At 52.8% G+C, this 22,136-nt stretch overlaps 7 protein-coding genes across 7 annotated transcripts; 5 read left to right on the forward strand and 2 right to left on the reverse strand.

Moving 5' to 3' along the window:
• Window positions 1–26: 26 nt before the first annotated feature.
• Window positions 27–2,009, forward strand: ATEG_03028 (putative AMP-binding domain protein; the record flags this gene model as incomplete). Its single annotated transcript, XM_001212206.1, has 5 exons — window positions 27–188; window positions 255–450; window positions 504–950; window positions 1,007–1,636; window positions 1,702–2,009. 5 exons carry the CDS (start codon window positions 27–29, stop codon window positions 2,007–2,009), a joined length of 1,743 nt encoding a protein of 580 aa, XP_001212206.1.
• Window positions 2,010–3,264: 1,255 nt separating this feature from the next.
• On the forward strand, window positions 3,265–5,154 carry ATEG_03029 (putative ubiquitin ligase complex F-box protein GRR1; the record flags this gene model as incomplete). Its single annotated transcript, XM_001212207.1, has 3 exons — window positions 3,265–3,993; window positions 4,042–4,728; window positions 4,792–5,154. The coding sequence occupies 3 exons, from the start codon at window positions 3,265–3,267 to the stop codon at window positions 5,152–5,154; spliced, it is 1,779 nt and encodes a 592-aa protein (XP_001212207.1).
• Window positions 5,155–5,698: 544 nt separating this feature from the next.
• On the forward strand, window positions 5,699–10,881 carry ATEG_03030 (M28 family metallopeptidase; the record flags this gene model as incomplete). The annotated part of the gene is made up of 4 exons (XM_001212208.1): window positions 5,699–8,516; window positions 9,087–9,344; window positions 9,483–9,496; window positions 9,673–10,881. The coding sequence occupies 4 exons, from the start codon at window positions 5,699–5,701 to the stop codon at window positions 10,879–10,881; spliced, it is 4,299 nt and encodes a 1,432-aa protein (XP_001212208.1).
• A 1,461-nt stretch (window positions 10,882–12,342) lies between these two features.
• On the reverse strand, window positions 12,343–12,913 carry nut2 (mediator complex subunit NUT2; the record flags this gene model as incomplete). Its single annotated transcript, XM_001212209.1, has 3 exons — window positions 12,343–12,682; window positions 12,740–12,836; window positions 12,883–12,913. The coding sequence occupies 3 exons, from the start codon at window positions 12,911–12,913 to the stop codon at window positions 12,343–12,345; spliced, it is 468 nt and encodes a 155-aa protein (XP_001212209.1).
• Window positions 12,914–15,557: 2,644 nt separating this feature from the next.
• On the reverse strand, window positions 15,558–16,157 carry ATEG_03032 (uncharacterized protein; the record flags this gene model as incomplete). The annotated part of the gene is made up of 1 exon (XM_001212210.1): window positions 15,558–16,157. One exon carries the CDS (start codon window positions 16,155–16,157, stop codon window positions 15,558–15,560), a length of 600 nt encoding a protein of 199 aa, XP_001212210.1.
• Window positions 16,158–19,317: 3,160 nt separating this feature from the next.
• ATEG_03033 (cytochrome P450) lies at window positions 19,318–21,115 on the forward strand (the record flags this gene model as incomplete). The annotated part of the gene is made up of 4 exons (XM_001212211.1): window positions 19,318–19,527; window positions 19,576–20,018; window positions 20,076–20,451; window positions 20,501–21,115. The coding sequence occupies 4 exons, from the start codon at window positions 19,318–19,320 to the stop codon at window positions 21,113–21,115; spliced, it is 1,644 nt and encodes a 547-aa protein (XP_001212211.1).
• Window positions 21,116–21,555: 440 nt separating this feature from the next.
• On the forward strand, window positions 21,556–22,057 carry ATEG_03034 (uncharacterized protein; the record flags this gene model as incomplete). The annotated part of the gene is made up of 3 exons (XM_001212212.1): window positions 21,556–21,839; window positions 21,906–21,976; window positions 22,038–22,057. The coding sequence occupies 3 exons, from the start codon at window positions 21,556–21,558 to the stop codon at window positions 22,055–22,057; spliced, it is 375 nt and encodes a 124-aa protein (XP_001212212.1).
• Window positions 22,058–22,136: the final 79 nt, after the last annotated feature.

Raw genomic sequence — 22,136 nt, forward strand, 5'->3', positions numbered from 1 at the left:
TGACTCTGATACGCCGTCTTTTCAACATGTCTGCGAAGTCCCGTCTGTCGGCTTTGCTCGGCCACTTCTCTTCAGCTGAGCCCCAGGGATCTAGTCCTGAGGCGCCGGCTCGGTACGAGCATAGGGTGAACTTCCACACTCTGTCGCCGACCTTTTTCTTGCCGAGAGCGGCTGCCATTGAGCCTGAGGTGAGCGGTATCGCGCCCTTGCTACTTGTCTTGTTTGAACTAACCAGTCATTTCTATCGGAGATAGGCCGAGGCCATCTACCATGTCACGGCGAATAATCAGATCCTGCGGAGATCTTACATCGAAACTGCGGATCGCGCCAGGGGCCTTGCGTACTACTTGAAGAAACATGGCTTTACGAGGGTTGGCATCTTGTGTCCCAACACCCCTGCCTTCCTGGAGTCCATTTTCGGAATCGCAGCCGCTGGGGCGGTCAATGTTGGTAAGCGCCTCGGCTACGTATTTCAACGAGAATAGACATCTAACGAGGACCAGCCGTCAACTATCGCTTGAAGGAGGATGATATCAGCTATATCTTCCAACACTCCGATGTCGAGGTCATCATCGTGGATAAGGAATTCGAACCGCTTATCCAAGCCTACCGCGCTTCAAAGCCTAACATTCCTATCATCATTGATACTGACACGGATGCCACCGAAGGCGAGCTCTCTGGTCCTTTCGATGGAGCGGTCTTGGAAGGCCTGAGACATGACCTCGAGACTGGCGCCAAGGGCTGGGAAGGGCTTGAGAGCCAGGCTGCTTCCGAAGACGATATCCTCGCTCTGGCGTACACCAGCGGCACGACAGCACGTCCCAAGGGAGTGGAGTACACGCATCGTGGCTGTTATCTTGCGGCGATGGGCAATGTCATCGAATCGGGTCTTAATCCCCTGCGCGGACGTTGTCGTTACCTGTGGACGCTGCCCATGTTCCATGCTATGGGTGGGTGGCTACTCTCGACTTCTGGCATCTCATCATCATTACTGACCCTCGTGTAGGCTGGACGTTCCCGTGGGCTGTCACCGCCGTACGGGGAACGCACTACTGTCTAAGGAAGATCGACTACCCCGAGATCTGGCGGCTTCTCAAACAGGAGCATGTCACGCACTTCAATGCAGCGCCCACCGTGAACACACTGCTCTGCAACGCCGATGAAGCGGAGCGACTCCCGAACCCGGTGCAGGTTACCGTCGCGGCAAGTCCGCCCACGCCGCATCTATTCGAGCAGATGACCAACCTAAACTTGCACCCGGTTCACACCTATGGAATGACGGAGACGTACGGTCCCATTACGAAGGGGTACATCATGCCCTCGTGGGACCAACTGCCACTGAAGGAGAAGTACCAGAAGATGGCGCGGCAGGGCCATGGATTCGTGACCAGTTTGCCTGTGCGAGTCGTCAAGACCGACGTGCCTGAGGGGACGGTGGTGGACGTCAGCCGCGATGGCCAGGAGATCGGAGAGATTGTGTTCGTCGGAAATATTTGCGCTCGGGGTTACTACAAAGATCCCGAAGCCACGCGGAAACTCTTCGCGGGTGGGGTCCTGCATTCGGGCGACTTGGCCGTTTGGCATTCCGATGGGGCTATTCAGATCCTGGATCGCGCCAAGGATATTATCATCAGCGGTAAGATGTTGCCCTCTGTGTCGAGTTTATGGTCCTAGTGAGTACTGACGATGGCTGGTATGTAGGTGGCGAGAACATCTCGTCTGTGGCGCTGGAATCCATGCTGGTTACCCATCCGGACATTCTGGAGGCGGGGGTCGTGGCCGTTCCAGATAGCCATTGGGGCGAGCGCCCCAAGGCGTACGTGACGGTGAAGGGTGGGAAGACCTTGGAAGGCAAGGCGGTGATTGAGTGGGCTCGGAGCACGAGTGGGATTAGCAAGTTTATGGTCCCACGCGAGGTGGAAGTAGTACCAGAGCTGCCCAAAACCAGCACGGGAAAGGTGAGGAAGAATGTGCTCCGAGAATGGGCCAAGGGGGGGAGCCGGACATGAGGGAATATATATCGAAGGGGGTAGGCGACTTTATTGGCGGGATCTCTGAAGTAGACCTAATGATAGAATAGCCTGGCTTGACTTGGCGTACAAATCGAGGGGTGATTGTATGGAGCACTATTTGCGAGATGGATATAGTTTGGTGTTCTAGTGAAGACAATGAGGTAGTTGTCCCTTACAGCGTCCCGTTTGGGAAGGGAGGCATACTACCGCTAGTACTTTAGCTTACCAGAATCTGAAGAATCGGACCGAGACCCACGGTACCCATGGTGCCGTCGGGAGAACCACTCATTTGATTCACGATACGATCAGAACTTGAGAAGGAGAGAAGAGAAGATTAGAGTAGATTACCTAGAAGAGCGAGTGACTACGGAGTACAGTGAAGTGAATAATTATAGGTATGACTAAGACGCACAAGGGCATAACCAAGTGAATGTGATCCAATGAGCGCACGGGACCCGATCAATCAAGGTTCCCTGGCTTCAGCTGATCCTCACTGCACTCTCCTCCAGGCTTCTTCGCTCCCACTTCTCTTTTCTTCCTCATCTTCTCATCCGAGACGGACTTCTGTCGGTCTGTACGTATCCTGCTGCACTTCTTTCCTCTCAGTGGAGTGCATCATCGACTCCTCCTGTCAAACCCCCCTCTAACCACCTTCTCCAGTCGGAAAATCCACCACCCCCACCTTGATCGGTTTGCCTCTTGTCGGCGCTTGACAGCCTTCGCCTTCCCTCTTACAGCCGCCCTATCGTCATCGTCCATCTTACGGAGTACGCTTCTCCTCCCACCGGCATAGCCTTCCACCCCTGCCGATTTCATTGGCATAGTCCTCTGGAGTCGCGCTTTCTCCCTTATTCTCCGACAACGACTCGATCGTTCGAATCGTACTTCGGTCTCCCTCGCGTCCACCGACCTGTCGCTGTCTTCTCTCTCCCCTCCCTTGCCTTGCCCTGTCTGCCCACGCATACCTTGTTGCAGGCACGGCCCCGACCCGCATTTTCCTCATAAGCGCCCGGTCACCCTCTCACCCGTACGACTTCCCATCCAATAATCCTACCTTTTGCCTCCGAACCTGTGTCCTGTCGTGCCTCTTCGTCCCTGATTCGGTTCCATATCGACCAGTCGGGTCTTTTCTTCTCTATGCTCTGACGAGAAGGACTTCTTCCATGTCATACCCCCCCCGCTAAGTGAAACCGACATCACCACGGCATTCGCAGCATCTCAGGCTTACGCGAGTCGCGTCCAACGGCTCCTCATGCCCCGCTCCCGGCAAGCCGCTCGGTTTCCGAGCGAGGCCCCATCCGAGACCTCCAGCTCGACCTCCCCAGATCGCACCGTCGATGACGATACCGACTTCTTCACAGCCCAAGCAAACGATTCGCAATCATCCATCGGCGTCGCAAACATCCGGGACTCCAGTCACCATGACCAGTACGTCGCTTTACCGCCCATCGGACGTCTCCCCCCGGAGATCTTGATTGCAATCTTTGCCAAACTGAGCTCGCCAGCGGACTTGCTTAGCTGCATGCGGGTGTGTCGTGGTTGGGCAGCGAACTGTGTGGGGATCCTTTGGCACCGGCCGTCGTGCAACAACTGGAAAAACATGAAGAGCATCGCCGACTCCGTGGGCGAGGCCGATAGTATCTTCGAGTACTCGGCGCTGATCCGACGGCTGAATCTCTCGGCGTTGGCGGATGATGTCAGTGACGGCACTGTCATGTCTTTCGCCCAGTGCAAACGGATCGAGCGCCTTACCTTGACGAATTGCTCCAAACTTACGGACACAGGGGTGTCGGACCTGGTTGATGGGAACCGTCACCTCCAAGCGCTAGACGTGTCGGAGCTTCGTTCCCTGACAGACCACACCCTCTACACGGTGGCGAGGAACTGCCCTCGGTTGCAGGGGCTGAATATCACGGCCTGTGCCAAGGTGACGGACGAATCTTTGATCATTGTCTCACAGAATTGTCGACAGATCAAGAGGGTGAGTGACGCCAGATGAGTTTGAGTGTCCGGAGCTAACATGCGACAGTTGAAATTGAACGGGGTTGGCCAAGTGACGGATAAAGCGATCATTTCGTTTGCGCAGAATTGCCCTGCGATCCTTGAGATCGACCTGCATGATTGCAAACTCGTCACCAATGCTTCCGTGACTTGTCTGATGGCAACTCTTCCCAATCTTCGTGAACTGCGACTGGCGCATTGCAGCGAAATCGACGACACCGCATTTCTGGAGCTTCCAAAGCATCTCTCTATGGATAGTCTCCGTATTCTAGATCTCACAGCTTGCGAAAAAATCAAGGACGACGCAGTGGAGCGCATTGTTCAGTCAGCGCCTCGTTTACGAAACCTTGTCCTAGCCAAATGTCGGCAGATCACCGATCGCGCGGTCTGGGCGATCTGCAAGCTTGGGAAGAATCTACACTACGTCCATCTTGGTCATTGCTCCAATATCACGGATTCTGCCGTCATCCAGCTGGTCAAGTCCTGCAACCGCATTCGGTACATCGATCTGGCGTGCTGCAACCTTCTCACCGACCTTAGCGTGCAGCAGTTGGCAACGCTGCCCAAGCTACGACGGGTGGGTCTAGTTAAGTGCCAACTGATCACGGACGTTAGCATCAGGGCCCTTGCTCGGACGAATGTATCACACCATCCGCTGGGAACCAGTAGCTTGGAGCGGGTCCATCTAAGCTACTGTGTCCAAATAACGCAGAGGGTAAGTTCGGTTCCTGATGCCTTTTTTTTTTTTTTTTTTGCGGGATAGATGCTGATCGATTAGGGTATTCACGAGCTGCTCAACAACTGTCCTCGTCTCACCCACCTGAGTCTCACTGGCGTGCAAGAGTTCCTGCGAGAGGAGCTTACCGTATTCTGTCGCGAGGCACCTCCAGAGTTCACCAACCAGCAGCGGGACGTCTTCTGTGTCTTCAGCGGCGAGGGCGTCAACCGGCTCCGAGACTTCCTTAACCGAACCAGCTCTCCCATACGCGATATGACTGAGGCGACGATGTACGACGATGACGAAGAATTAGAAGAGGACGAGGGCCAAGTGACTGGCCTCTTGCATGCGACCGCGATTCACGACGCCGACGAATACACGGATATACCCGATAGTCAGACCGATACCCTGCCTACGACTTGAGCCTGTCTTTGACATCATCTTTGTTGCTTCATCATCAGCCATTTCTATTCATCGCTATTTTGTGTTATCAAATCTGTCTTCATTGGTGCGGTGCGATCCAGGTTGTCGCAGTTCTTCATGGCGAATGCATTGGTAGCGATTGTATGATCGGTCATGTGTTTAATGGTTACTTGTGGTTTTCCTTATCGGAATTCAGTTGCCGGTAGATTGGCAGAACCAGGCGATCTCCTTTCACTGGATGGGAAGAGGGCGACAGGTGCCAGGTCCATACTAGGTATATGTGGCCGTATCATCTACATAGCGAGACATGCATTGAGGCGTTCTGCTTTCGGGTCTAGGTACATGGAGCATATACCCAGTGAACTATCAGTTTTGCCTTTCGACACCGAATCCTGTAAGGTGCAGTAGATGTTCTGCCTGACGATCCAGGCAGGCAGTCCCCGCTTTTCGTTCCGCCTTGGCAGGATCCGATTGCATCACATCGCAGCTTCGCAAGACAGCTCCTCCCGGTTGTCATCGCTGAGTTCTTGATGAAGTCGTCCTCATGGCGTCTCTCAAGCTATCTCGCGCGAACCCATTGGCTTTTACCCCATGGCCTGTCACTGTGATCACATCCCTCGTTTATCTCGCCTTGGTGATTCCCTTACTCGTCGTCCACCATGTTGTACCTCCGCCCCCTTCGTCGAATCCGCGCGGCCTGGATATCGCCGAAGCCTGGGCTGATCTCCAAGACCTGACTCGTGGTTTCCGGCCCTACAACTCCCATCAGAACGACATTGTCCACGAGTGGCTGCGGAACCGCATCAAGGGCATCTTGGAAGCCACGCCGTCAGAAGCGGCATATCGCGCTCTCGACGAAGAAAAACCCGACGTGTTCGTGTTCGATGACCAGACATCGAACCTGACTTTTACAGGCAACACGATCAGTGATGCGAACATTGGCGTCTACTTCGAGGGAATCAACATCCTCGTGTACATCCGCGGGTCGGAGGACGACCAAGACAAGTGGTGGGAGACGCCGCACGGAGCGCCGTCGGGGCGCGGCGGCGTGCTCGTGAACGCGCACTACGACAGCGTGTCGACGGGACTCGGCGCGACCGACGACGGCGTGGGCGTCGTGACGTGCCTCCAGCTGATCAAATATTTCACCACCCCGGGCCATGCGCCCCGCCGCGGCTTGGTCGTGCTGTTCAACAATGGCGAGGAGGACTTCCTCAACGGCGCTCGTGTCTACAGCCAACACCCGATCTCCAAGCTGCCGCACACGTTCCTGAACCTGGAGGGCGCCGGCGCCGGCGGCCGCGCGACGCTGTTCCGCAGCTCCGATACCGAAGTTACGCGCGCGTATATGAAATCGCAGCACCCGTTTGGGTCGGTGCTGAGCGCGAACGGGTTCGAGACAGGCTTGATCCGCAGCCAGACGGACTATGTTGTCTTCCAGGGGGATATGGGCTTGCGCGGGCTTGACGTCGCGTTCATGGAGCCCCGTGCCCGGTACCATACCGATCAGGACGACACCCGGCATACGAGCAAGGCGTCGCTGTGGCATATGCTGTCGGCAGCGGTGGCGACTACATCCGGGCTGGTGTCGGACTCGAGTGATCGGTTCGATGGGCCGGCGAAGAATGAGGGCCAGATTGCCAGTGGTACGGGTACGGAAGCTGTCTGGTTCGACTTGTTTGGGAGCACGTTTGTGGTGTTCCAACTGCATACGCTGTTTGCGTTGTCGGTGACGCTGCTTATTGTGGCTCCGCTGGTTCTGCTTATTACGAGCGTTGCGCTCAGCAGGGCTGACAAGATGTATCTGTTTCGATCGTCTGCAAAGACCGAGGACGGCATGGTGGTTTCGCTGCGCGGGACGCGCGGGTTCTTCCGGTTTCCGTTCCTCTTTGCGGTCCCGACGGTGATCACGGTCGCGCTGGCTTATCTGGTGACAAAGGTCAATCCTTACATCATCCATAGCAGTGAGTACGCCGTGTGGAGCATGATGCTGTCGGTGTGGGTTTTCCTGGCGTGGTTCGTCGCGCGTGTGGCGGACTTTGCACGGCCGTCGGCCTTCCACCGGGTATACACGTTGACGTGGATGTTCGTGCTCACTTGGGTTCTCCTGGTTGTTGCGACCGTCTATGGGAACCGGTGGGGTCTCTCCGGAGGCTACTTTGCATTCTTCGTCTTTGCCGGCACGTTTGTGGCTACGTGGATCGCTTACCTGGAGCTCTTCTCCCTGCCGCGGAAGTCGGACTATGCCGGTCAATTGACGGGGACTTCGCGACGGGGCAGTGCCTACGACAGCCGACAGGGAGTCGGATCTGGAGGGGATGGGGAGGAGGAGGAAGACGAAGAGCCGACAGAGTCGACGTCCCTGCTGGGCAGTGGGCAGCGGACAACGTTTGCAAACTATGTGCGGGTGGGCGGAGACGCAGAGCACCATGCCAGCGGGGAAACGGAAGAGTCCGACCCTAATGTCTACGGTCGTGAACAGCGGTGGAGTGCCCACATGCCCCGATGGACGTGGCTCCTGCAGCTCATTCTGGTTGTGCCGCTGGTGCTGATCTTCATCGGGCCGATTGCACTCCTGTTGACGAGTGCCATCCACCAGACGGGGCAGGACGGAGGATCCTCCCTGTTTATCTACATTGCCATTGCTGCTCTCACAACGCTTCTTCTGACGCCTCTGCTACCGTTCGTGCACCGCTACACCTACCACATCCCGATGTTCCTCCTTGCCGTCTTTGTCGGCACACTGATCTACAACCTGTCAGCCTTCCCATTCTCCGCCAACAACCGTCTGAAGTTGTTCTTTATACAGCAGGTGGATCTCGACGCCGGGACGAACCGCGCGTCGCTGACGGGCGTGGCCCCGTTCGTGGAGGATGTGGCGCAGGGCCTTCCCAGCGTCGCCGGCCAGAACGTCACCTGCGATTGGCTACGCGACCGCCTCCAGTGCTCTTGGGACGGGCTGACTCCACAGGTGGTTGACGAGACGAAACTGGCGGACTGGGTGTCCTTCACGGCGTCGAGGAGCGCCGAGAAGCGCACCCCGGCCGCGCGGTTCCGCGTCTCGGGCAAGGACACACGGGCCTGCAAGTTGGTGTTTGACACACCAGTCTCCAAGTTCGAGGTGGCGGACTCGGCCTACGACGCGCGGTTCCCGCTTGAATCGCCGAACGGGACGCGAGAGATCCGGCTCTGGAGTCGGGAGTGGGCGCATACATGGACGGTGGATGTAGAGTGGCCGATGGACACGGCGGACACGGAGTTGACGGGACGAGCGGTGTGCCTGTGGAGTGACCACAACCAGCCGGGGCTGATACCGGCGCTGGATGAGGTACTGGCGTATGCGCCCGTGTGGGTGGGGGTGAGTAAGTTGTCAGACGGGCTGGTGGAGGGGAGTCGACGGTTTGCTGTCGAGTGAGAGAGTGTATGTCTTTGTCTCGATATTTCTTGATATTGTTGTGTTAATGCGGGAGTTATTGGTCCTTGATAACTAGTTATGGGGTATGACATCAGGCTGGTCACAGTTGGCCCGAGCGAGTACCTAGATTGTTCGTCGGGTATCGCGCACGTTGGCATAGCCTATTATCACGGTCACGGTTCTCAGTCATGAGTAGTATACATCGCATTATGGAGTACCCGACACCTGATAGTCTACCTGTTCTATACCTATTCTCGAGTTAACGATGGAAAGACACTACATAGCCTACCTAGTCTACCCAAGTAAAACAGCGCCGAGCCTTACAGCCCCAACCACCCGTCTTTAGGCGTACCTAATTCCCAGGCAGGATCCATGCTCCCCGAAGCAACTGGACAGGTCGCTTGGACATGTCGAGTTTGAGCCGGGAAAAGACGCCGGTGTTTTTGTCTCCGCGGGCTTTTCTCACCGCGAGATGATTATTACTCCGTATTATGATGACACTCTTGTATTAATACAGCGTACCTTTATTGCCCGACGCACGTGTGGAGGGGGCCGTCACGTCACACGTGGATCCGTAAGGGGTTGGATCGGACTCGCGTGGACTCATTCCTTGGTAGTGACCTCCGAACTCTGTTGAAGTTGGAGTATCAGAATGCTCCGATGTTTGTCGGGTTGAGACCTCTGTGGTACGACGGTCTGTGGATCTCGGGGAATTCAGGAATCCCCCGTGTGTTGGTGGTGACTAGTTTAGGTAGTCGGTCGGTTGGCGTGCCGTGTGAGTGTCGCAGGATTCAGGATCTGACTGCTGCGTCGGATGAAGTCATAACCCTGGTTAGTATTCTTATTCGGGAGTCTGTTCCAGGGGAAAGGCAAGTAGAATAGGGGATACTTTCGAGTATGTTCTTTATAACAGGGCGTATTAAGATGGTAAGGTTATATCCTCCGGGAGACTTTCTTTGTCGTGGAAACGGCCCAAATGGGGAGGTGGCGGAGTTCGTATTGAGGACAAAGAAACTGCCAGTCTTGCAGGGTGTACCCTAACAGTCATCCTAATAATAAGACTAAATTAATTAACTAATTATGCCTAATATCTCCACCCCCAGACTTCCCCCGGATCTCACTCTCACTCTCACCTCATCTTCCTTCTCTCTCTTCCTCTCCTCTCCTCTCCTCTCCTCCCCTCTCCCTCTCCCTCTCTCACCTCTCCTCCACCATGCCTGATCATGGCCAGTAGTCGTTCCCCCGGTAATGGCATCACCGGCGGATACACCGGCGACAGCATCGTCGTCCGCATCGCCATCGCGACCCTCGCCGGCATCACCTGGTACAATGCCATCGAGCTGATCATCCTCGTCTTTGTCACCTTTGCCCGATATCGCGGCGTCTACTTCTGGAGTCTGCTCATCTCCTCCTCCCTCGGTCTGATCCCCTATGCCATTGGCTTCCTGCTCAAGTTCTACCGTCTCGCCGACGCCTGGCTCTCCGTCACCTGCATCACCGTCGGCTGGTATTGCATGGTCACCGGCCAGTCCGTCGTCCTCTACTCGCGCCTGCACCTCGTCCTCCCCAACCATCGCGTCCTGCGCCGCGTGCTGGCCATGATCATCGTCAACGCCGTCATCCTGCACATCCCCACCACCGTGCTCACCTATGGCTCCAACCTGTCCAGCGGCCGTTGGGCCTACATCGACGGCTACAACGTCATGGAGAAGATCCAGATGACCGGCTTCTGCATCCAGGAGTTTATCCTCTCCGCCCTGTACATCATGGAGACCGTCCGCATGCTGCGCCTCGACCCGGACCCCGCCAAGCGCAAGATCATGTACCAGCTCGTCGCCATCAACCTCATCATCATCTTCATGGACCTCGGCCTGCTCGTAGTCGAGTACAAGAATCTCTACATCATGGAAACCATGATCAAGGGCGTCGTCTACTCCGTCAAGCTCAAGCTAGAGTTCGCCGTCCTCGGGAAGCTCGTCCACCTCGTCCGCCATCATGTCTGGAAAACCGAGTCGGCTACCCACCCCGGCACCGCCCCTGGAGAGTTTCCCGACTTCGTCGACGCCACCCGCGTCACCTCCGATCTCACACACGCTGCGACCGCCCCCGCGCCGCGCCGCCGCGATCACCCCTACATGGACTCCGATGATGTCGACATCGCCATGTTCGAACATTCCAGCCATCGCGAGGCCGGCACCTCCGAAGTCTCGCACTCATGGAGCGGCGACACCCAGACCTGCAACCTGCGCGATTCAGATTCGTGGCCCCGCAAACCGAGCAGTCTTTACCTTAAGACGTCGGATCCAGGATAACCCCACCATCAAGATCCCTAACACCCTACTTTTTACCGACATACCCTACCTTTAACATCCGATTACGAATGACGAGTCATGAGCAATGCCTGTTGTCGACGACGACGCCGTCGTCGAGGTCTGTTTACTATACCCCGTTTGTATACTGTGGCGATGACGTTCCAGGGGTCCGTGTGGGTCCGCCAGGAACGAGCCGACCATCCCATCTGACTGACGAGTCATGGACTCTATTCAGTGTAGATGAAAGCCTGGAAGAGGAGGTGGCCATTTGGCTGTACAGTAATGATAATAAATCTGATCTGGTCTATCGACGTACAGAGTTAGACTGCATTCTTCGGCTGCAGCCGGCCTCTGCCGGCATAGTCTAATCAGATCTCGATTCTCCGACGTCACAGCTTCAAGTGGGCAAACCCTGCAGCCAGAGGTACTCTCACATGAGTTCACGGGGCACCCACGAGTTATTCGCAAACTCAAACACCACGCCAGTCTCCTGCAGGATCTCCGCCACGGACTGCGCGCCTCCTTGTGAGCATTCACTCACTCAAAAGAAAGCTATACCTGCGCGGTGGAGGCGAACGGTCCTCTCATGCAGGTGACAAGTTACCAGGCAAGTTAGTCTGGTCTTCTTATGGGTACAAGAAGTTGGACTCGAGAGGAACGTGCGACTGTGACTTGATCTGTGAGAGGGCGGTTGACTCATGTGCCCGCCGCACCCTTGGCGCTGCTGCAGCACGATGTGGGCGGGATGGTTTTATGTGTGAGCGCCGCGAGAAGTTGGAGAGTGTTTCTCAGATGGATGAGTGGACTGGGCCTTCGTGAGGGAGGAAGGCACTGTTCGCCGGACGAGCTTGTCAGTGACAAAGCGGCGGATGGATGCGCACGAAAAGAAGATGCAGCTGGCGCGCTCCCAAAATATGCCTTGGGCATATGTACTTCAGAGATGTCATTCGCTCTTCTATACTTGGAATACGTGGCATAGAACGGATATCGATAATCAATCTCTAAGCATAACGGGCATTACGTTGGTATGAGATGGGTATGTAGGAGTATACAGGAGCAGTAACAGACATGGAAACCTTCTATTTCACCACTACATATCATCGACAATCTGATATTTACAACCAATCCTCATAGTATGACTCCTGGATAAAAAGTATCCTGCGAGTCTTATCAACATCTGTGCACCCAACGTGGACAATGCAACCACAATGCAATATCATGACCAGCCACGGATGTTCATGCACGGGTGATCGAAGTGCAAATGTACTATGATGCTAGATTCGTTCGATGCAGAGACTAGCGACTCTCCAAGCTAAAATTAGACATAATAAGTGAGGTGACAACCTGACTACAATATCTCCCATCCATGGAGTCCATCAACACCCTCGAAAGCCAGACGGAACAATTCAAATTCATTAATCTATCACATAATTCATAACCTCGTCCTCATCAACAACATACTCAACTTTCCTCACCACCCCCAGTCGCCCGCACCACCCGATCAACCTCCCCCCGACACTCAGGCATAGCACTCCTCATCTCGCGCGCCAGCACATCGCGAAACCCCGCAAATGCTTCCTTCTTCCCCTTCAGATCCTGATTGCCACGCTGGACGAGTTCGACAAACTCGCGCGTGTAGATATCCGGGTTGCGCGCCGCGTCGACGTAATCGATGATCTCGGGGGGCAGCTCGATCGTGCTGATGGGCGGGTCGCTGGGGTTTGCCTGTGCTGTGTCGGCGTCCGGGGCGTGGGATTGGGTGTGGGATGAGAGGGTGGAGAGCGCGAGGGTGAGGTTTTTGCTGTTCGTCGGTTGGGTTAGAGGTGTATGGGTGTGTTAGAAGGAGAGGGGGGAGTACATCTTCCGGACGAGTTCTTGTTGGGTTTCTGGACCGAGATAGCCGTGCACGGCGGATTGGATTTCGAAGAGATGCTGGATTACATCCTTGAGGTCGGCTGGTTTTATTAGATGAGTCGCTGTGTGGGTGAGTGAGGGACGTACTGTCTACCGTGCTGAGGGTGACGGGGGCCATGGTAGGATGATGAGGTGAAGATGAAATGAATGAATGGATGAATGCGATGCGGAAAGCGGAAAAGCGCCGCTGGAATCTGGGGGATTATGTAATAGATCCGCTTCCTTAACAGGACTAGCGTCTACATTGTCTACACTACACCGTTCGTATCATCATGTGATCGTTATCTACAAGGCCACCGTTTTCTGCATCATCTCTTCTCTTCTCTTCTCTGCTCTCTATTTTATAGTAGACACCTAGTGACTCTACAGGGCTACCCATATTGTATGACTCACGAGGCCACAAACTCAAGACGCCGAGCGAAACGAGGAAGTGCGGCTTGTATATTCAGAAACAGTCACATAGTATGAAAAGGATTGTTGAAATGCTACACTGACCAGTGAAACAGGCACTGTTGAATCGTGCCAGGTATCCTGTGCAGGGACAGATGATACCACTCAAGGAAGCCACTTTGAGTATAAAGAGTACTCCGATGGAATCGAATGTCGAGACAACGGCGAGTTTCTAAGGTGGAAGGGTTGACCTATCTCTCAGCGACTCAACCCGTTGCAAAAAGGACAAGACCCTCACGCGCCGTTCACAAATGGAGCGCAGTCCTGTGAGTTCCTGACTCTCCTCCGCCTTGTGACCCGTGATCAGAACAAGCATCGAAAAGGACTCGATAATACTTTCCGGAACGTTGCATAGTAATTACCCAGTCAGACTCCATCTCATCGCGCTGGCGTCGGTTAACAAGCCGACAATCACCAGAAAGCCGGCAAGGAACTAAAACATGAACACCATGTGCGCAGAGGATACAGAATGCATATAGAGTTGCCAGATATCACCCCAGTCCAGTGTGCCAACGCCAATCCAGATGAAAGCTCCAGCCCAGAATAGCCCGGTGATAGCCAGGTGCCCTAGGAAACTAGCGCACACACACTGATGACCCGATCAAACTGGGTGCTCTAGGCAGCACGGCCTGCCTGGGAGTGAGGACGTGTATGGTAAAATTTCTACCATCTGTCTACATTTTTCCAATCCGCTGTGTTGGAGCAATACCCTCAACGCTTCCTTCTTCGAATACGATGTTGCTATAATTTACAGTAGCCTTTGCATTTGCATGACAGTATAATGGGAGAACAGCTAAAGAAATAGATAGTGACCAGGTCAAATTCAGCTTGTCAGAAGTATTAAACTAACTCTTTTCTCAGATAGATCAGCATGGGAAGCAGTAAAACCCATATACAGCACATCCTACTTGATTCCAACAAAAACTCATAAGTAGCGCCGTTGGCCAATGCCCATTCAGAAGAATAGATCACCACTGGCAATGAGCTTGAGGGCCAACACATCCATTTGGGCAACCCTCAACGAATCTTTGATCGCCACCAGGGTTGTCACAGTAATAGATTGAATTGGACTGATAGGCTATAATAGGTTAGCAGCTGATATATCTAGTTCTCCAACAACTGTTTGTGAATATTTTTCCAGCAGGAAAGGTTAGCGTACTAGGGGGGTTTGCGTATTTGTTAAGATCCCAGCCACAATAATAGTAGCCACGGTTGCAATAGACACCCGCAAGAGCAGTGGTGGTCAAGCTGAGAACAACTAGAGTGAGCTTCATTGGGACAGGTTTCTTTCAATTCAAAGTCTCAGAAATTGTTTTTGCTGAAGGCTTAAGCGTCCAAAATCTAGTCGTGTACGAGATAGAAGAGTCTTTTATAGCCATTACCCGCCATCTATCCAAGGGCAAATCCCCCCAAGCTACATTTACAACTGACATCACCAGAGTCCAGACCTACCCATGCGTGAAGGTGACATCAACCACTACGTATGATTCTCTACATTAGATCCTAATGATTGCTATCAAACTACGTCTCATGACCACCACTAAGAGGTTCAACGTTCATGGGTTAGAACCGCGGTCCGACCCCAAATGCGGAGCCCCAGGATATACTAGTGAACTTCGCTGGCCAGTTTTTAGACCAGACAGCTGTTTCTGCAATATGAAATGTATTGAAAGTGCATCATTACTGCTACATCCATACTTTTCAAGCCAAAGGACAACTGCGTAACACCTCCGCATCACTGACTTATTGTTATTATAAACTAGTCACAAGGCATCATCTTCGCAATTGGCAGCAGTCTTGCGCTCATACGTGAGACGTTAATTGTAGAGAGTCTACCTAATTCTAGATTGGCGGGTGAGTTTTCCGCTGTTCTTTGTACTCCCATTATGACCGAGTGCCATGGTTGCTTCTGATCTAGATTAATCTACGAAGTAAAATCGAGTCTAAGTAGAGACAGCTAACACCAGCGCCATGAGTGATCATCTGAGCTACTATCATGTAACGTACTCAAAATGCGTCATGGTTTATGGATAAGCTACAGCAGTCAGGCTATTACGCCACTGTTTTCCGCTTAAGATGAACTATCTGTAATGTATCACAAGTCCCTGACTGGAATGCTTATACTTAACGAGCTCAACGAATATGCAATACATGTGGCTCCCGCATGTCGAAGCTAAACTTATGAAATTAATCAGAAAACGAGGAGTAACAAGCCTGGGGCAGTTAGATTATTGAATTGTGCTCAGGAGAGAACGTACTTCCTGAATAGAAATGCCTAAAAGTCAGAAGGGACCATATTGAAATGACCGGCGTCAAAGATCGTGGCCCATCTCTTCATCCGGTTGACGGCCCTTTGCTAACATCTTGTCCTTCTTATCCGGTCCTTCGAGAGGTTCATTGTTTGCCTGATTCTGAGACATATTTCCGCCAGCGTATGAATCAGGCTGATTTCTCTCGATTATTTCGCACATTGTTATGTACCGGCCGAGCGCTTCATCAATAAGTCGCATAACCTCACTATTTGGGTAATTGTTACTGCTGTATTTGAGTCGAATACCCGTGTTGTCAATGAATGTCAGCACCTTTCTGATCTCCGCTATATCGTTCCTAAGCCGCTGTGGTAGACCACGTCCTTTCATGAGGGCAAGGATGCCGGCAACAACTGTGTTTAGAGCCCCTAGAATGGTGATAGCCACCATATGCTCGTTAGCCAAGGGGCCTAATGCAGTGATTGTTGCTCCAATCGCCAACTGCACGATAGCCAGGGCATTAAACACCACGCTAAAAAGGTGATGGTGGGAAGTTTTAGATCGTTCCTGGGTTCTCAACTTCCTGCGCAAGTCGGCGGTTGCGGATTCGAAGATCTCATAACATTGTTTAGTTTTATTTTGTTGTATAGACGACTCTGGCATATTGAAAGATAAATTGGATTCAAGCGGAGAAAGGATCAAGTACAGACGCCCTATATTGAAATATCTTGTTAACGCCTTGAAAGAACGTATTCCATTTATATTCGAGCTAGGTGAGCTGACATAGCAAGACGATACAACAGCTGACGTACAGTAGAAGTCGTAAGTCTAGCAGATATCTGCATGACGAGTACTGAGGTAATCTAGATAGACCCTTTCGAGACCGGCATGGAGTCAAAGATGGGCACTTGACACCTACCTTGGAGAAAAAGTCACCCACACCAGGCTTTCATGGTTGGGAAAGTGACATAACATCATGTAATTAAACATATTACCGCAATCGGCGAGTTGCTCGCGATATAGTGTTGTCCGGTTATAGAGGCTTGTCATACTTGAGAGTAGAGATTCCATGGTCGAGGCATGGGGCCGTTCCGGAAGTTATGTTTGGATTTGTTCTAGATCTTTTTGTCATCCGACAACCGGGACAGCACTCAGTAATACAGATTGCCTTTGGCTCATTTTGGCAGTACGACTTTAAGTTGAACCTGAGTTGATTCATCTCTGGTAGGGTTTTGTGCTGACCACTCATGGAATACGGTTATGGAATCAATGAGTCTGTTGTGCAACCATTGCGGCTTAATTATTAATCAAATTTAGATATTATGTCCGATCGCGACAATAAGCTTAATTATATGCTCCCCCCGCGTGTGTGAAAGATGAATCGCCTCTAGACTGTCTAGGCCGCTCTATCTACCAGGAAGACCTACAAATGCCTAATCTGTCAAAGTGCAACAACCTCAGTCTGGTCTCACCCAAATAATAAGCTATATTCAATTTCTGGCGCGGCGACTCTTATTCCGTGACAACATGTGGAGCGCCGTCTGTTTGTTGGCGTAAAGGGTGACAAGCCACCTAGGGCTAGTAGTAGGAGTCCTAGGTCTATCCAAGTCCAACTTGCCTCGGTGCTCGTAATGAAATATGTTCCAGACCTGCGGATCTTCCCGTACTACATAGCACCGCGGTTCCTTACCGGGGTTTAGGGTGATGTATCCATGGAAGTGGAAAATTTTCTGAATGCGGCGGTTCTATCGAGAGCCACACTGCTCCTAGAGCGGGCAAAATACACATTCGTTCGGCACCAGGCGGCAGAAGACTCCCATGGTTCTGAATAGATAAATTGTCCTCTGCTGATAGTTGCCGGATGTAACGCTAAGCTATTGTCATGTAGCTTACCGCGGCACGAATGTATATGCCATGTAGGGACAGTAGCATTGTGTTCTTTCCATTGACAAGGCGGATGACACAATGGTATGAAGTGATGTCATATACCAGACATGCCTAGAACCAACAAACGACGTAAGGAATCACGGATGCATATAGATAATGAGGTCATTCCAGGCATGACCTAGTGACATATAAAGGAGATGCTATTTCCCAGCTAGAAAACCAATTGTTCTTAGGTACGATCCATACTTGCAAAGCAAACAGCACTGATAAATCTCCTTTGTATTATATTGGTCAACCAACTCAGTATGAGATTTGTTGCAGTGCTTCTATTTGCAACTTCAGTTCTCAGTGCTAGATGCTCTGAGGAGGCGTTGGGTCCTATCCCCGACAATACACCTATTATTAGCTGCCAGGACAGGCCTGGACTGCGCTGCAACCCGTCTATTGGGCTTGACTGCTGTCCACTACTTGACTGCACTGCGGACTGCCCAGGATGCTGGGGTTACGTGAGTGATTCACTCTACGGGACTTATACAGTCGCTGATGTACTGCAAATAGTGTCGGAAGAACTAAGGGCTAGGAGTTACGGAGGAACTTGATTACTTACTTTTTGTCCCAACTACGTGTATTGTTGATGGGCGAGGAAGTTTGGGAAATATCGAAAATTTACGATAGGTTTTTACTTATCCTTGAACTTTATCATGTGTACTGGACTTTCTATGCGAATGCAAAGGCTTGACTAGGTACTTCTTGTAATATACAGGGTTAGACTTAGGGCACTAGTTAACTATAGTACAGTAGGATATTGATACAATGCAGGCATTAATGGCGATCCATATCAATTCTTTGCCATGCCAATATGGCTCGTTCCATACCCCCTCATTTCAGCTAAACAGAGATGAGCGCCTAGAAATCCTAACTCTGCGCTTACTCGATGCGACATAGGAAGGTATTGCAAAAAATCTATGAGTCCCTATACATCCGGTTCAAGTAGCCTGCCAGGTTGGTCACCCTAACTCTCCTAAAAGATCTGGTCGGCCTTTGGCAGTAAAGGACGAGGATATAGTTGCCATACTTTGTGACTCGCTAATACTGCGCGGCCTGCTAGTGTATTAGTTCAAATACAAACGTGACTAGGAAACCACCAGTCCGAAGACATGACTATACTTACCCTGGGAGCGGCACGGCCCCTGAGAGCCGTGTCAAGGCTCTAACACAATGATCCTAAGACTCGAAGAAGCGAAGACAGAAGAAAGGCTAAGGCGATATGTATATCGAGTTGTGATATTTTTTTTCCCTCTTGAATCAATGTTCGATATCTTTGCATCTAGTGGTAGACCCTTACTCGGTATCTATCTGCCATCTTTCTCTTCGCTTCTCGCTTGTGACTAGTCTATAGCCACCCAAATAGCTCAGAGGTGCTAATATCGACCGACCTTATCCCACTATAGACAAAAAGAGGTCCTCTCCTATCTGGGCAGTAGTACCTATCGACTATCAGGAGCAAGAATACTGGCAATCACATGTCGATATATCTCCTCAACAGGAACCCGATTATTGTTATATGCCATCAGGTCTCAGCATGCATAGACACCCCGTGGGGAATCGAGATAACTAAAGCAGCATCCTCACCGTCGATCCTCAACCTCGTATACTACCTCAGCCTACTCGCACTGCATGTCGAAGAGAGTAAGACCATGCCAATCAGCACATGTGATCCCGCTATCGCCAATCCTTCGAACTCTGAGGCTCGATTCTACGACTCCGCGACGCCCCCGCATCTCCATGATCGACAAGGTCGACATGTGAAGCCGCTAAGCGATCTAGTTCACGAGGCCTATGAGTAATGGAATCTGTTCTTCATGTGAGGAAGTAGGCCTATAAAGCCTGGCAATGAACCAATTTGCACTTCCTGTAGTATGTACAGGCAAGCATCATGTCTTCTGCGGCCGAACAGCTAGCCTTCTTGATCCCAGTAACCGTCGTTGAAACGTTCGCAGTGACGGCGACCCGCATGGTGCCTGAACAGAAGCCTACCTCCGTCTTTCTCTATGCGTTAGGATTGAATCTCGTCCTGCTAGCAATATGGAACATCTTCGTCTGGCCATTTTTAGTCAATCCTCTGCGACACCTACCCACAGTCCGAGTACCGTTCCTACCGCGCTCTCATCATTGCAGCCTCTGACATATATAGGGCCCCTTCATCGGGGCATCCATCTTTCTCCGCCATCCGCGTGGCAGCGTCACGATTCCATGGCTTAGGACCATCCCTAACGAAGGCCTGATCCACTTTCGTGAAGGCCTGAACCGTAGTTTTTTGCTCGTGACCAACCAGCGGGCTCTGATGGACGTTCTCCATACCAACAGCTACGACTTCACCAAGCCGCGCGGCGGGCGTGAGTTCCTCGCCCGCGGCCTCGGGTATGGCCTCATCCTCTCTGAAGGAGACGCCCATCGGGCCCAACGCAAAGCCGTCACCCCGGCCTTTGCAATCAAGAACATCCGCGCCATGTACGATCTTATGTGGTCCAAGACCCAGATCTTCCTGCATCAGCTGGACCGCGAAATCCAGCTACACCCCGTCCCCGGCATGAAAAGCGGCGCATCGGGGTACGTGGAGCTTGGATCATGGGCCAGGTATGGGCATTCCCCTTCAGCATCATCATGTCCAGAAACACAATCTAACCCATCAAGCCGTCTAACGCTCGACATCATCGGCCCCGCAGCCGTTGGTCGCGATTTCCAGTCGCTGGAGAACGAGGACGACCCGGTCTCGCAGGCATACTCTGCGATTCTGAAGCCGTCCTCGGACACTCTTCTACTCTTTGCCCTCTCCGTCCTCTTCCCGCAGTGGCTCGTCAAACTCGTCCCCGTCCGAGCCAACATCGAGCTCCCCCGTCGAATCAGCTACCTCCGCCGCGTGTTCCACGACATCCTCCGCGAGAAACGCACACAGCTCACCGAGAAGCCCTCCGACGTCGACGGTGATATCCTGGGCACCATGATGCGCGGCGGCGAATTCAGCGACAGCGAGCTCGTCGACCAAATGCTGACATTTCTCGCGGCCGGCGTGCGTATTCTCTCCCCCCTCGCAACTCTTCCAAGCTAACACCTCCCAGCATGAAACAACCGCCAACGCCCTCACCTGGGCCAGCTACCACCTCGCCCTGAACCCGCACATCCAGGAGACGCTCCGGGCCGAGATCCGCGCTACGGTCCCCTCCGCCGACGCCGCCGTCACCTGGCAGCAGCTCGAAAGCATGCCCTATCTCAACGGCGTCATGCACGAGGTCCTGCGCCTGTACCCCACCGTGCCCATGACCGGCCGCGAGGCCATCCGCGACACCACCATCGCCGGGCAGAAGATCCCCCGCGGAACCATCATCAGCATTTGTCCGCAGTCCGTCAACCGCAGCCCCGAGTTCTGGGGCGACACCGCAGACGACTTCCGCCCCGAGCGCTGGATCGACACCGACCCGGTGACGGGGAGACAGACGCCGAATAAGCACGGCGGCGCGGGCACGAATTTCGCGCAGATCACGTTCCTGCATGGGCCGCGCGCGTGTATCGGGAAGGACTTTGCAAAGGCGGAGTTTCGGTGCGCGGCGGCGGGTTTGTTTGGTCGGTTCAAGGCTGAGCTGCAGGAGGGGTGTGTGGTCAAGTTTGGGGGGACGTTGACGGCGCAGCCTGTCAGAGGGATGCCGTTGCGGTTGACTCGGTTGGAGGGATGGTGATTTAATATGTAATTGAGCAGTCGTTATGTCTGCGCTTTGAATACAATGTTCTATCAAGGCTACTTGGGTACGCGCTTGTTGGTCTCAGCTACATACCTTTGCACTATATCGACTTACACTAGTGTCTGTGTCACCGACGCGAATATCTATATTCAAGAACCTCATTCCATGTCCAGGACATACTCGTATACTTAAGTGTACTCCAGCTAACGGCACCAAAGACCCAACCAAGGGGTTACCCCATACACGCAAGACAAGCATGCATTCCTACATTCCATTCCATCCCATCCAACACCGCGATTCAGCCACCGTAAAACAACCGCCCTACATTCGCCCATGTCACTGGCATGCAGGCCCAAATACATACATATATCCAAGTCCCCATCCCTCGTCCACCCTCCTTCCACCAAACCACGCATACAATCCCCAAGATAGCAAAAATGAAACTTCACCTCCCCATCGCCGTCCTCGCGCTCGTCGCATCAGCCTTAGCGCTCGACTCCTCGGCCGCATCTTCAGCCACAGACAAAGACAAAGACCACGAGGACAAGCACAAGCACGAGCCAAAAGAAAAGTACTGCAAGATCGACGCGCATGGCGACGCGTCCGTGTACTGTCAGACCGAGCCCGGGCTTAGGGGATACGTGCAGGCGACGGTGCGGGACGGCGCGTCGTACGAGCTGGGCTGTTACAAGGAGATCGGGAACTGTCTGTACAACCATTGGTATGGTGTTTATTTATTGGTTCTGGTTGGGTGTTGGATGGGTTACTGACGCGTGGGTTTTTCTAGTGAATGGTACAAGCTGGAATGGGAAGGGCAGACCTGCTATGTCAATGGATACTATACAGAGTGCGATAAAGGTATGTGTCTTCGTCTATATTCCCGATGAGGATGGTGGAAGCAATCACTAACTACCCGCAGAGAAACACGTGAAATGTTAAGGGTTGCGGCGTAGCTCGCCATCTATAAGAGTTGAACTAGGCTGGAGCCAAAATGTTAAATACGAGAAATGCAAGATCT

Source organism: Aspergillus terreus, genomic scaffold, assembly GCF_000149615.1.
Source record: "Aspergillus terreus NIH2624 scaffold_4 genomic scaffold, whole genome shotgun sequence".
Classification (NCBI taxonomy): domain Eukaryota; kingdom Fungi; phylum Ascomycota; class Eurotiomycetes; order Eurotiales; family Aspergillaceae; genus Aspergillus; species Aspergillus terreus.